Raw genomic sequence first — 13,965 nt, 5'->3', positions numbered from 1 at the left:
GGCCAGGGCTGGGGCAGAGGCGTCTCTGCCTCCCTCGGGCAGTGGGAAGGGAAACCAAAATACTCCCTGAATGAGCCAGAGGGGATGGTGGGAGAGGGCCAGTCCCCAAGGAGTGGCAGGGATCAGGGCCAGCTCCTCCCAGACCCCTACCCCTTGGATGGTGCATCCATTCAGAGCCACATCCCTGGCCACATGCTCCCCAGACCCACGGCCGCCCCACGGCAGCTCCTGCAGACATGCGCAGCCTCAATGGCTCAGCCGCCCTACTGTCCCTTCAACCACCCCTTTCCCCAATCGCCTTGCTCCATGCAGCCCCACAGCCCAGTCCCCGGCCCCATGCACCCACCTCGCTTCGCCGCCTCTCCCCTGCGTCTCCCAGTGCCGGCACCAGCTCCTGCCGCTTTCCCCAGCTCCGCTCCTGGGTGTCAGCGCGCAGGGACCAAACGTTACAAATGCCTGCAGCTGCTGTCCCCAAAAATACCTTCTGATGACACGCTGGGTTGATAAGGCTGAGCCTGCTCCATTCAGTGCCTCGCCGGGGCAGGGCTGGCCTATGTATAGCGGCCTGGTGGGAGCCACCCAGCCCGGAGCAGGCAGGCAGCACTCCACCGCCGGAGATCTGGCATGCCGCAAACCCGGCCCTGCCTCGGTGCCGGGTCAGCCTGCGGCAGGAGGCAACACACCACACGGGGTGCACAGCACAGGGTGCATGGCACGGGACACCAGGCTGCAGTAGGACGGGACGTGCCACGCAGGACATGCTGCACAGGGTGGGACGCGCAGCACCAGATGCTGCGTGAGATGCCAGGCTGCAGGGGATGGGATGTGCTGCACGGGCCACGCTGTGTGGGATGCCGGGCTGCAGGAGGAGCGGAGGGGTGCAGAGGCTGCCCACCACCCCGCAGGCAGGGCTGCTGGATGGGGGACGCCTGGCACTGTCCCCACAGGCAGCGGCAGGAGGAAGGGCAGGACACGCTGGGTCCCCTCACAGCCTGCGCCCCTCCTGACCCAGGAGCCAGCCTTCAGCCAGCCAGCCCCAACAGCACTGCAGCACCCTTCTCCCAGCGCTGCTGCGGGGTCTCCAGCTGGCCTAGCTCTGCCTCACCTTTCCTCCTCCTCCTCCTCTCCTGAAGCTTGTCCAGCCTTCCCCAGCCCCAGGCAGCATGGGGACCTCTTGCCATCCCTCCTGCTTCACATCCCCAGGATCTCGCCAGCCTCCAGCCTGCCCTGGAAATGCCACAGCTCCCCATCCCCCAGCTTGCCCTCCTCATGTCCCAGCTGCCCTGTGACCCTGGGCTGTCCCAGCCATCCCTGGCAGGAGGGTGCCCAGCCTGCTACCCCCAACATGCCCCCACGCACTGGGGCCTCGCAGGGATCTGGACCCCATCACGTCCCTGCCCAGATGTCCCTGTTGTGCACAGCCACTGCCACCTCCCACTGTCCCCCCAGAAGCTCCAAATCTGCAGCTCCTCCAGCACAGAGGACACCCAACACTGGCAGCTGCAAAGTTTTCCCAGGGTGCCCCCTCCATCCCCGCCAGCGCAGGAAAACCTTCCTGGCAGCACCCTGCCTGCAGCCCAGTCTCCCCAGCCCCACGCGCCCACGGCCCCTGCCAGCATCCCCCCCCCGCGCCCCCCTGCCCAGGCGCCGTCCCCCCCCAGACCACACTGTCCTTGCAGTCCTCACATTCCAGACGTCTCAGCGCTTTCGCTGCCCAGAGATAATATTCACGGCGAGCAGACGTTTGCGTCAGTGTCAGATAGGTCTCAATGCCACCCTGCCTGGGGGGGAGCACAGCGGGCAAACAGGCTGGGCAGGCAGGCAGGAGCCCGCGGCAGAGCCCCCTGAGCCGCCAGCCCGCTGTGTGCCCCACGGTCATGCTGCTCCTCCTGCACCTGCTGCCTGCCATGCTGCCCACCGCCGCCCTGGCCAGCTGCACTGGGGCTGGTGCCGATCGGCAGCTCATCCTGGCCAAGGTGCGGGCTCGGGTGCTGGAGCATCTCAGCCCCCCGCTTCTCCAGGAGGAGCCCCAGAAGGAAGCAAGGAGGGTGCACCGGAGAGATGTCCTTGAAAACACCGAAGTCGAGCCCGAGGAGCTAGAGGACACCTCCCAGGTGATCCTCTTCCCTTCCACAGGTGAGAATGCCCTGGTGGGATGGAGAGGGCAGAGGGGTGAAGCAGGGTGGGGGCTTGGACAGTGGGGATGCAGCAGGGTGGAGGGGCTGCACGGGGGGGTCTGTGGGAGAAGAGAAAGAGGGCACGCCAGCCTGGGGCATGGGCACGGGCACGGTGTGGTGGAGAGCTGGGAGGTGGAAAGGGATGGCAGGCAGGGACAAGCAGAGCAGCCCAGGACACAGGCAAGGAGAGGGGCAGGTGGCACAAGAGGGTGCTGAGAGGCTGGGGAACTGTTGGGCCAGGTGGGATGCAGAGAGATGGGGAGGGCTGAAGGGGAGGCAGGGTGGGATAGGGTGGGATGCTAGGGAATGGGGCAGGACGCCAGGGAATGGGATGGGATGGGATGGGATACTAAGGGACAGGGCAGGATGCTGTGGGACGGAGCAGGATGACCGGCTATGGGGCAGGACACTGGGAGATGGGGCAGGACGCTGGGGGACGGGGGCAGCAGTAACAGACCAGCCTAGGGCACAGCAGGCCTCAGCTGCAGGGCGCAGTGCAGTGGCTGCTGCGTAGTGCTAGACCTCAGCTCCCCCACACCCTGATGCAGCCCGCACCGGCAGCCGGGCGCCCTGCCAGCACCCTGAGGACCCTCTGCAACACCCCACCTCCCACCTGGCGTCGGGGACCCTCCCTGGACTTGGGTGCGCACCCTGAGCATCTTTCTCCCCCTGCAGATGTGCCCTGCGAGCCCACGCAGCCCGACAGGCTGCTGGAGGAAGAAGGGATTTTCACCTACCTCTTCCAGCCCTCGGCGCACACCCTGAGCCGCGCAGTGACCTCCGCCCAGCTCTGGTTTTACACCGGCCCCTCAGCCGCCCCCAACCACTCGGCCCCTGACGTGCTGACCCTGTCACCGCAGGGCCGTGTGCCGGTGACAGCCACGGTGGTGCAGACGCCTGAGCACTGGACAGTGTTTCACTTCGCCCCGGCGCTGCTGCCCCAGCTCTCGCAGCCGCTCTTTGTGCTCCTGGTGCGCTGCCCCGGCTGCCCCTGCCTAGCCGAGGGGGATAAGATGCCCTTCTTGGTGGCCACCACCCGGGCCAAGGGCAGTGAGAGGGCTCGCCGCTCCGCCATGCCCTGGTCCCCGGCCGCCCTGAGCCTGCTGCAGCGCCCATCCGAGGACCTGGCCGCCCACACCAACTGCCGCCGGGCTTCCCTCAACATCTCCTTCGAGGAGCTGGGCTGGGACAAGTGGATCGTGCATCCCAGCAGCTTTGTTTTCCACTACTGCCACGGGAGCTGCGCCGAGGGCCACGGGCTCAGCCACCGCCTGGGCGTGCAGCTCTGCTGTGCCGCCCTGCCCGGCACCATGCGCTCCCTCCGCGTCCGCACCACCTCCGACGGCGGGTACTCCTTCAAGTATGAGACGGTGCCCAACATCCTGGCCCAGGACTGCACCTGCGTCTAGGGCAGCCCACAGCCCGGCCCCAGACCGTGATCCCGCCCAGGAGGAGTCGCTCACCCAAGGGACCCCCAGCCCCACGCTGTGGCTGTGCCACCCTCCTTTGCACAAGCCGGAGTTTCAGGCTGCGCCAGGTATGGTCACGCTGCCAGACCTGCTCTGGGACTGGTCCCAGCCCGGAGCAAGCTGGGGCAGGGACAGGCACAGCCTCTAGCAGAGGCACCAACCCCTTGCCGAAGCCAGCCTGCTGTCTGCGACCAGTTCAGACCTAGTTTCTCCCCACCCCTCTCAATTTTCCCTCCCCCTAAGAGACTGGGGTCCCACTCCTGCTGCAGAGTGCAACAGCCTCCCTGTGCCAGGGCCAGGCTGCCGGGGCAGGGATCGGGATGTGCCAAGGGCAAGCCCATGCCAGGACCTCGCACTGGTGGTGGGGCTGGTGGCACGCGTGGCGCTGCAAGCGAGCCCTCTCCTGGCAGCACAGCCTGTTGGAAAAATTAATGGGATGAGTGAAATAAACCTGTTCTCTTTACCAAAACAGCCTGGAAATGCCAGCTTCCATCAGAGGCAGCCACAGAGGAGACACGTGGCTGTGTGGCGGGACGCGAGCTCCCCCGGGGGCTTTTGGCTGGAGGAGGGAGGGGATGGGCAAGCACTAGACACGTACAGCTCTGACCTGGGGTCCCAGAGTGGGGACTGGGGTGTGCTGGCCAAAATCGGCACGGCATGGCTGGGTTTGATCCGGCCCCGGGGCAGGGGAGCGCAGGGCAGGGCAGCATCCCTTCTGCTCCCGGCTGCAGCGGGATGGGGACACACGGAGAAGCCCCTCACCGGGCCCCTGGCCAGGGACAGGACCACACAGGAACATGGCCGGAGCAATCCCGCTCTGCCGGGCCGATGGAGGCTGCCCTGGCCGCAGCCGCCTCCGCACGCACGGCAGGAATGGCTGAGTCACCGGGGCAAGCGGGGAGGCCCCAGGGCAGGCGGCGCTGCCCCCCCAGCCCAGCTGCGCAGGATTCCCTTCCCACCCCTTCCTCCCAAAGGACCGGATGCAGCAGCTCAGTACAAAACGTCTCCAGCCTTTACTAATATAGATATATAAAAAAAAAAAAGAAGAAAAAAAAAAAAAAAAAAGAGTGACAATCATTTCCGAGTAAAAAACAACGCTACAAAAAAATCCCTGTGTGCCCCAGGCTGAGATGATGAGAAATGCCCCGCTGGCTCCCGGCAGAGCCTGGCTGGGGGCACCGCGTCCCCCCACCATGGGACCAGGGCCCGGCCCCGCACAGGGGGTCCTGGCCCCATGGCCAGAGCAGGAGGGGATGGGCTTTGGTCCAAGGGCGGCCGGCCGGGAGCGGGGCGGAGGCAGCAGGAAGGACAGCCCCTGCCCTCTGCACAGACATTTCCAAGCAGGCCAGCCCCATGGCTCGCACCCCGTGCCAGGACGCCACGCACCGCGGCCCCCCCAGCACTTTCCGGCAGCGGCGCCACCAGGACCCCTTCCATCCCCTCCGCTTCAAGCGCAATGCCAGCCCATGGTTCGGCCCAGCCAGCCGGACCCCCAGCCTCAGCTCCCCTAAACCTCCACGCCGCAGGGGCAATACGGGCATCGCCAGCATGGCCCGCACATGCACAGCACCGGCCAGCGCAGTGGCGGGCAGCAGCAGGCACAGGAGGGCACGGGGAGGCGTGAGGAGAAGATGCTGTGGGAAACGGGTGCGGGAGGAGAAAAAGGGGGTGAAACGGGAACCGGGGGGGGGGGGGGGGGGGGGGGCAGGCCCAGACCAGAGATCGGGAGCCAAGTATAAAAATGCCAGGGTGCACACGCTGACGAGTTTATAAAAACGTACAAAAATAAGATATTCCCTTTTTGAAAATTAAGTAGGAATGTTCCCCAAGGCCCCCATCCCCACCACTGCCCACCAGGACAGAGCTGCCTGGCCAACCCCACCGGGCAGGCACGTGTGACCCTCTGCCCCGCGCTCCTGGCAGGCTGCCCGTCCCGCGGTGGCGGCGGCAGCCGCTCCGGCAGACACCGCCGTCGTCCCTGGTGGCACTCACAGCCCTGCGGGGAAAGAGAGGCAGGTTAGCACCCGCCCCGGGGGGAATGGTATCCCCTCCCCGGGGGAGCCTGGGGGCAGCCCCCCATACCCCCACCTGAGTTGGCCAGATCCATCCCCCTCCCCAGCTCACCCGTGGTCCTCTCGCAGGCAGCGGTCCCCTTCTCGTGGGCGAGGTTGAGGCGGTTCTGCTCAGCGGCGATGCCGTTGGCCTCGGGGCTGCTGCTGCGGGCAGGGCTGGGGGGGCGCGGGGGGGGCTGGAGGTGGAAGGCCACCTCCAGGTGCTCCTGGGCCAGGCGCAGGTGCTCACGCAGCCGGTCCAGCTCGTGCGCCGGGGGAGCCCCGGCCAGGGCGAAGTGCCCCGTCGCCGCCACCTGGGCCAGGCTCTCCCGGTAGTCCAGCTTGCCGTCGGGCAGCGGGGCTCGCAGCGGCTCCTTCTTCAGTGAGTGGTAGGTGGGGGGTGCGCCGGGGGCTTTCTTGGGGTACTGCGGCGCGGGGCTGCCGCCAGCCGGGAGCGGGGGGCTGTCGGGCTGGTTCAGGGCGTCCCGGATGCGCCCCACGCCGAGGTGCACGAGCTCGCAGAGGTTGAGGAAGAGGCAGAGCCCGCTGACGGCGTACATGATGAGGAGGAAGATGGTCTTCTCAGTGGGGCGGGAGACGAAGCAGTCGACAGTGTGCGGGCAGGGGCTGCGGCTGCAGACGTAGGAGGGGCTCACCTCGAAGCGGTACAGCAGGTACTGCCCGAAGAGGAAAGCTGTCTCCAGCAGTGAGCGGCACAGCAAGTGCAGGACGTAGGCACGCATCAGCCCATCCTGCTTGATGCGGCGCCGGCCATCGTGCTTCTCTCCACCCTCTGGGCTCTTCTCCTTCTCCACCTCAATCTCCTCAAAGATCATGGGGTCTTCTTCGTTATCGTCCTCTGCCTCCTCGTAGTCCCGCCCAGCTCCCCGGCGCACCACCGGCATGCGTTCCCGCCGGGCTGCCAGTGCCCGGCGCCGTGAGGACTCAGGCATGCGGGCGATGCGGTGCATGGCGAATCCCAGGTAGAGCACCGACGGCGTGGCCACCATGATGATCTGGAAGATCCAGAAGCGGACATGGGAGAGCGGGGCGAAGGCATCATAGCAGACGTTCTCGCAGCCCGGCTGCTGTGTGTTGCAGACAAACTTGCTCTGCTCGTCGTAGTAGATGGACTCGCCCCCCACGGCCGTCAGCACGATGCGGAAGACAATGAGGACAGTTAGCCAGATCTTGCCCACGAAGGTCGAGTGGTTGTTGATCTCCTCCAGGAGCCGCGTCAGGAAACTCCAGCTCATCCTGGCCAGGTAGTTGGCTCAAACCCTGCGGGGAAGGAGCAAAGCAATCAGGCACTGAGCAAATCCATGTGCACCTCACCAGGCCCCCCCAGATCACCAGACACCACCCCAGCTCTGCCCCTCTCCCTCTCATAGCACCGACATCCCTTCCCTTACCACAAACACAGCCCTGCATGGGCAGCCATCTCCCCAAAACCCCATCCCCTGCCCAGCGCTGCCTCCCAGCACTCCCGTCCACACCCTGCTCCAGCCCCACCACCAGCCAGGTGGGTGGAGGGGACCCGGGGAGCAGGGGCAAGGCTGGGACGTCCCCGTCATCTGGGGGAAGAGTCAGCACAGCCGCAGCCAGGGTAAACACGGCAGCACAGGGCAGCGCCAGCTGGGGAGGGCGAGGGACAGGCAGGGGACAGAACCACCTCCTCCGCCCCCGGTGCCACAGCACCCATCTGCCACCTGGTCCTGGGCAGGTCCCCAACTGGCACCGCACCCTGCGCCAGCACCCACACCCTCCCACGGGGGTCCATGGGCCCCTGGAGGAAGGCAACACACAGGCAGCACAGCAGGGCGCCGGCAGCCCCTCTGGCCCATTACGGCTGCCAGCCCTGAGCCCCGGCCAAGGGGGCTCCCCTGAGCAGCATCCCCCACCACGTGCCCACAAGCCAGGTCCTCTGCACCCCGCAGAGCTCTCCCTCAAGGGCCGGCAGAGATGCAGCATCACTCTGCCCCACCAAACCTCTGCGCTGTGCCCACCCTCCTGTGGGACCCCCACCACCCACGCCCGTGGTGGCTGGTGCTCAGAGCGCCCGGCAGCCCGATGACAAGGGCTGGCGGGGGAAGCAGAGCAGGAGGGAGGAGAACGATGGCAAGGGACAGCGTGGGGCAGCCAAGGAATTGCACAAAGTCCCAGTGAAGCAGCTGACACCAGAGGTCGGGAAGGAAATTACGAGGACCGTGCCGCAGCTCCCGGCCAAAGGAGAAGACACAAGAGGAGACACCCCACCGCCACCCCCAGTTTCGGCAGCTTGCACAGGAGCTGATGCAAGGGCAGCAGGTGGCAGGGCTGCCCGGGGCGAGCAGAAGCGATGTGTCCCCGTGGAGCCCCAGCCTCCCCCACGCGTTGCCTGCCCTCCGGCCAGCCCTGTCCCATCGCCTCCGGCCAGGGCACGTCCCTGCGGACGATGGCTCCCGCTGCACTCACGCCACTATTGTCCAGAATAAGAGGATCTTTTTGGCTCAGCTCAGCCTGCCTCCCAAGCAGCCTTGCCTAAACAGAAAAGCCGCCCCCAGCACAAGCACCCACACCCAGGACGCACTCCCGCTGATGGCCTGGTGCTCGGCACAGCCTGCTGAGCCGTGGGAGGTGGCACAAGCTGGCACCAGGGACCCAAACCCAGCTCATCAGGGCCACCATCCTCCTGTGGTTGAGCACCCTGCAAGGTCTCACTGCAGCCCCGTCTCCCCAGTGCGCGGCCCTCTCCCCCAGGACCCCACTGGAAGGATGCTTTGTGTCTGTCTGCATTTAGCCCTTGCCTGGCAGCAGCGCATCGCTCTGGCCCCAGGGTGAGGGGCTGGGGCAGCGGACAGGACCTGGGGACCAGGCAGGAGCACAGCACCAGGAGCTGGTAAGCCCAGGGAAAACGAAAGCACACACGTGGGCACTGCCGTGGTGGCCAAGGAGAGGTGACACAGGGACGGACCACAGCGTGGGTCAGGAGCTGCAGCAGGCACGGCCGGGGCAGAAGAGAGCTCCCCGCACCCTTTGCCCGGGCCCAGGGCCGGCAGCCGGAGCCCAGCTCTCTGCCGAGGGGGCCAAGCCACCCACCGCCTCCCGGCCACGCCGTCAGTCAGGACCAGCAGCACATGCCTTGGCCAGGCCCCGCACGTACGCCCCCAGCCCTACCGACCCCAGGTCCCCCTGCCCGGGACCCCCGGGACCCCCTGCCCCAGCCTGCCCTGCCCAGGGACCCCATCTCCCCGACCTGCATCGGATCGGGGCCCCCCACACCCCAGCACCGGGCAGCCCACCCCGGGGCTCGCCAGCCCCTGCCTGCCCAGAGACCCCTGTCCCGCTGACCCCCGCCAGCCCGCGCTGGGACCCCCCGACCCCCGCCGGCCTGGGGACCCAGCCCCCCAGCCCCAGCCCTGCCGGGGCCCCCCGCCTGCGGCCCCCAGCCTCCCCGACCGCAGCCCCCCGCCCACGCCCGGGGCTCCCGCCCCCAGCCCTCCCGGGGTACCGACGCCCGCCCCAGCCCCAGCGACCCCCGCAGCCCCCCGGCCCCACTCACGGTGCGCCGGGACGAGCGGCTCCCGCCGGCAGCGGCGGACAAAGCGGCGGGGCGGCGCGCCGCCGCCTCCCGCCTAACAAAGGGGCCCGGGGCCGCCCCGCCCCGCGCCCGCCCGCCGGTGCGCACCGACCGCCCCGCACCGACCGGCGGCGTCCCCCGGCTGACTCAGCCCCCGGGCGGGGCGCTGCCGCTGCCGCCCCCGGGCCCCGGCCCCGGCCGCCGCCCCCGCCCGCGGCTCGGCGGGCCGCGCAGGGCTGCGGCCAGGGGCCGGCCCCGGCGGCCCCATCCAGCCCCCGGCGGGCCGGCTCCCCCCGCCGCCCCTCGCCTCCGGTTGCTCGTTGGCTGCCGGGGCGCCGCCCCCGCCGAGGTGCGAGGCTGAGGCGGCCTGCGCGCCGCCGGGAAAGGCTGCGAGCCCCGGGCCCAGCAGCAGCCGCGGCGGCCCTGGCTCGGCCCGCGGGGCGTTCAGGGATGAGCAGCACCTTCCGAAGGAGCACCCGTGAGCCGGGCCGCGGCGGGAGAGGCGGGAGCCGGCGCCCCGGCCGTGAGGCTCACCTGCACAATGACCTCCCGCCCCCCCAACGCCGAATTCTTCCTCTCCCAGGGAAGAGAAAGAGAGAGGATGGAAGAAAGGAGGGACCTGGTGGCACCAGAGGACAGGTGGTCCCAGACACGTTGGGAACGTGGAGCAAAATGTGCCTGTGTGGTGGGAACGTGCTTCGAATCTTTTGAAGCCTGTGCTGCTTCTCATGCCCCGGGCCAGGTCCCTGCAGCAGGACCAGGGCTGAGCGTGCAGCATCTCCAGATGTGCCCTTAGAGAGTCACCGCTGCTCATCCTGGGCAGTAGCACTGCTGTCCTGAGGCCAGCGTGATGGCAGTGGTGGCATTGAGTCACCACCCTGGAGCCGTGGGCTATCCCTCCACAAGAACACCCCGGCCACTTGCTTTCTGCACCGCTAAAATTGGCTCTGGGGGTTTTGTCAGGGCTGAGTCCCCGCGCTGGGCCAACCACACCCATGACGTCCTGGCCAGAGCACCCCATCCTTGTGCCCTTGTGCGGGGACGTGGAGGGACGCCGGGCTGCCTTGTGCAACCCGATGTAGTGGGGGTGAAGCTGGTGTCTGCGTAAGCACTGAAACACGTGCTCCCTCCTGCGGAAGGGTTTCCGTGAGCAGGCTGCAGGAGGGCTGAGGCTGGCGGCTGGGGCAAGGGGCAGGGTGGGAAGCGTGGCCACCGCATCCGGTGTGGGTTTTTGGTTATTCTGGGCCCACTGAGTAACGGCAGCCCTGCCGCTTCCCCTGCCGCTTCCCTAAGTCAGCAAGAGCCACCGCGGCGCTGCACCCACGCCGGCACGGCCCAGGCAAAGGCTCGGTGCTCTCTTGCAGGAGGGCAACTGGAGCCCCCCAGAGCAGCGTGCTGCACCCTGGCACGGGTGCAGGTGTGTGCACAAAAGGAAGGGGGAAAGGGCCCCGCTTCGGGCTCTCTCGCTCAGTCCTTTCTTCCCCGCTGCTCATGGACGGGTCCTCCCCAGGTGACAGCTTCAGCCGCGTGGAGGGAGAGCTGCAGCAGAAGGAGGAGGATTTGACCTGGCCATGAAGAAACACTTTCTGTTGAGTCCCACCCCCACGCACCCAACTGCGGCATTAATATTTCTGGAAGGGGAAATGCCTGTTGCAGATCCAGCAACAGATGCTCTGGGAGCAACCCCTGGGCACAGTCTCCATCCCAGGCCCGGAGCAACAGGAGGAGGTGGATGCAGGGAGACAGCAAGCCGAGCACAGAAACTGAAACTTTTGGAAGGATGCAGGGAAGCGTTCAGGGCCAGGGAGGGAGCCTGGGGCTGCAGCCAGGTGGCACCCACAGTGTGGCACAGAGAGGTGGGAGCAGAGCAAGGGGCTGCCAGCACGAGGGCCGCATCCAGGCGGGCTGGGGAAGACCAGCAGCACACAGCTTACGTTGAACCTCCTGCTCATGCCAGGTGGTTAAAGTGGCTTGGGGTTTTCTTTCCCCGCAGTTACCACTAGTTTTCAAGTACTTCCAGGTCTCACCTCCAGCATGGCTCCATGCCCAGGCAGCTGAGCAGTTTGCCAGGGGTAAGGGACCTACATGACCCTTTGACTCTGGTGCTCAGCACGTTAAGAACAAGCCCCTGTAGCAGCCTCACGTTAAACTGGAGAGCATGACCCGCTGAGGCACTGCAAACCGAGGCCGTCGCACCCAGAACGAAGCTGCTTGTTGGTCCGGGGCCAGGCACAGCTGCCACAGCAGCAGCATTTTTGCACAGCACAGCTCAGCCCACGCCTGGGCTGCGTGGCAGAGCTTGCCTCGGGAGGCCAGGCCTAGAGGCTGGTCTCAGACACCATCCATGGACAGGCGTTACTGTGCTTGCCAGCATCCGGCCACTGGCATCAGAGCTCTCCTGTTTTCCCAGCGACGGTGACCTGCGTGTCCCTGGGCTCTACCCTCATCTTGAGCTTGCAACACCCAAGTGCCTGCAGGGGCATCACTCTTTCAGCCTGGGGCAGAGGGAAAACCCACAAGAGCCAGGAAAGGAAGGTGGTGGGCGAAGGGTGTTGCCCACCCTCATCAGCTGAGGCTGACAGAGCCCGGGGCCATCACGGGCAGGAAGGACGTGCAAGACCAGCAGTCTTGCGGGGTCCAGCTCAGAGATGAGCTTTGCAGAGGAAACAGGAGCACCGTCACCAACCACAAAAACCAGGATCAGCTCCAAACCATTAAGTCTGCGGGGCAGAGCCCGGAGCTAGAGCGAGTGCATGGCGCATGGCAGGGCGGATGCATGTCTGGCCCAGTCTGGCTCTCATTAGCAGCCTCAGTTCCTGCTCTAATCAACAGGGCAGGACGGGCTGGGCCCTGCTACGACTGCCCCTGCTTCCGGGGATGGCGGCAGCGCGGCAGATGGCGGGGCCAGGCGCCCAGGCGTGTTTGCTGCCGGGCGGCGTGGACCCTGCCCGGCTGGTGCTCAGCAGTGGGATGAAGAAGGGGCGAGCGGGCTCCACCCTGCCCACGCGGGGCCACGGGCAGGCAGGGCTGCAGGTGGGCAGCGCGAGTCCTCGGCAGCAAACACGCTCTTCCCAGATTAAACAACTCGGCTGGCACTGGGATGGGGAGCGGACAGGTCTATTGGGGACTGTTTGTCCTGACACAGGACAGCTCACAACTAGCTTAATAACCTTCTGCTAACAGGCAGAGGCATGCCCCGTCGCAGGAGCGCAAAGGGCAATGGTCATCCCCTTTAACACAAGCCGAGAGAAGGCTGGGATGGCTTCAAAATAAAGTCCCCTTCCCTTTCCCCCCTGCTTGATTAAGAAGCACAGTGAGGGGTACATGGCACAGCCCCTGCTCACCTCCCTCCTGGGAGGGTCTCCTTCCCGGTTCCTGGGTGCTGACTTCTGCCGGCACCCCAGTACCGCACGTGGCACTCGAGCCCAGCCTGTGCTCGCTGCTCTTCCCCTGCCAGCCAAGCTGGAGGGCAGCCCAAAGGGAAGGGGTGTACACAGCCCCGGGTCATTGCTCTGTACCTGGGTAAGGAGCGTTTGCACCCACGGGAGGGTTGAAGGTGGCCAGGCAGGTCTGTGAGCCGCAGGGAACACATGCCCTTTGCTGCTATATCTCCAGTCCCCTCGACATAAGGGCAGCAGGGATATTCTGCTAGAAGTAAATGACCAGTCCCTCCAGTCACCCAGTTTGATTAGAAACAAGGCTTCGTTAGTTAGACATAGTGCAAGGGGGCTGACAGCTAACCCACAGGCTATGTATGCTCAAGGCAGTACTGGTTTAGAGGGCAGAGACACAGAGTAGGAAGCACTGAAATAGCCAAACCTGTGACTGAAGCATCATTTTCATCGATGAGTTAAACAGCAAAGTAAGGCAGGGCTGGTACGTGCCCACGGAAAAGCAGTGGTAGCTTCAGGTTCACGGCAACGGCCAGCCTGAAGCCTGAGCCTGCAGCTGCCTGGGCTGCCTGCCTCAAGAGCCCTGTGGCCACCCCAGGCCTAGGCATCCCTCCAGCTGCACACACCTCGAGAAGAGCCTGCTCCAGGCAGGTGCAGGCAGGGAAATGCTGAGATTCAGACCAGCCTTGCTCCATGCTGGCAGCTGAGCGCTGGAGCCAAGTGCGCCCAGAAAAGGAGAGGGGAAGGAGGGGGAAAATCGAGAATGTCTAAGAGCACAGCTGGAGGTCTGCATGCTCAGAGCTGACACATCTGCAGCTGGTTCAACAGATGTCACACCTTTCCACAAACCCTGGCTCTCCTGTGCATTCCCTATTCCTCCACAGACCTCAGTCGGGGCTGCCTACGGTGCGGGAGTGGAGGAGTGTCGGGGAAGCCCTTGCACACACCCAGCTGATGCAATGAAGCCAGTTAATCCTACCACTGTGCCCGGCGCGAGGAGCCCCACAGCAAAGTGTTCATGATCACAAATTAACCATAAAGGGGTTAACCTGGTAACAACCAGGACAAAACCCTAAGGGAAAACAAAGCAAGTGTTTCATTAAGAGGCAGGAGACAGGTTGTGGCAGCACATGTGAGCTTCCCTGTCAGCAGCAGGAGGAATGCAGAAGAGCAGGGAGCCGTTAACGGGACCAAGAGGGTAGTGCTGAGCTGAGGGCACAGACCTGCAGAGACATGGCAAGGAGCAGAAGCAAACGAGTATTCACTTCTGCAGTCAAAACTGGGAAGAGCTAGAAAAGCTACGGACAGGCACAGAGC

General features: G+C 65.7%; 2 protein-coding genes across 2 annotated transcripts; one reads left to right on the top strand and one right to left on the bottom strand.

Moving 5' to 3' along the window:
• Positions 1-1,877: 1,877 nt before the first annotated feature.
• INHA (inhibin subunit alpha) lies at positions 1,878-3,586 on the top strand (the record flags this gene model as incomplete). The annotated part of the gene is made up of 2 exons (XM_082312466.1): positions 1,878-2,136; positions 2,853-3,586. 2 exons carry the CDS (start codon positions 1,878-1,880, stop codon positions 3,584-3,586), a joined length of 993 nt encoding a protein of 330 aa, XP_082168592.1.
• A 1,826-nt stretch (positions 3,587-5,412) lies between these two features.
• Positions 5,413-9,320, bottom strand: LOC309590595 (gap junction gamma-1 protein-like). Its single transcript, XM_082311899.1, has 3 exons — positions 9,239-9,320; positions 5,771-6,978; positions 5,413-5,642 (listed from the first exon to the last, which is right to left on the bottom strand). Exons 2-3 carry the CDS (start codon positions 6,951-6,953, stop codon positions 5,635-5,637), a joined length of 1,191 nt encoding a protein of 396 aa, XP_082168025.1. The 5' UTR covers positions 6,954-6,978; positions 9,239-9,320; the 3' UTR covers positions 5,413-5,634.
• Positions 9,321-13,965: the final 4,645 nt, after the last annotated feature.

This window comes from Platalea leucorodia (assembly GCF_965183815.1).
Source record: "Platalea leucorodia genome assembly, chromosome: 5".
Taxonomy (NCBI): domain Eukaryota; kingdom Metazoa; phylum Chordata; class Aves; order Pelecaniformes; family Threskiornithidae; genus Platalea; species Platalea leucorodia.
This window is presented reverse-complemented; position numbering and strand designations above follow the sequence as displayed.

Coding starts and splice junctions, on each gene's coding strand:
- LOC309590595 (XM_082311899.1), bottom strand. CDS start 6,953: ATGAGCTGGAGTTTCCTGACGCGGCTCCTGGAGGAGATCAACAACCAC.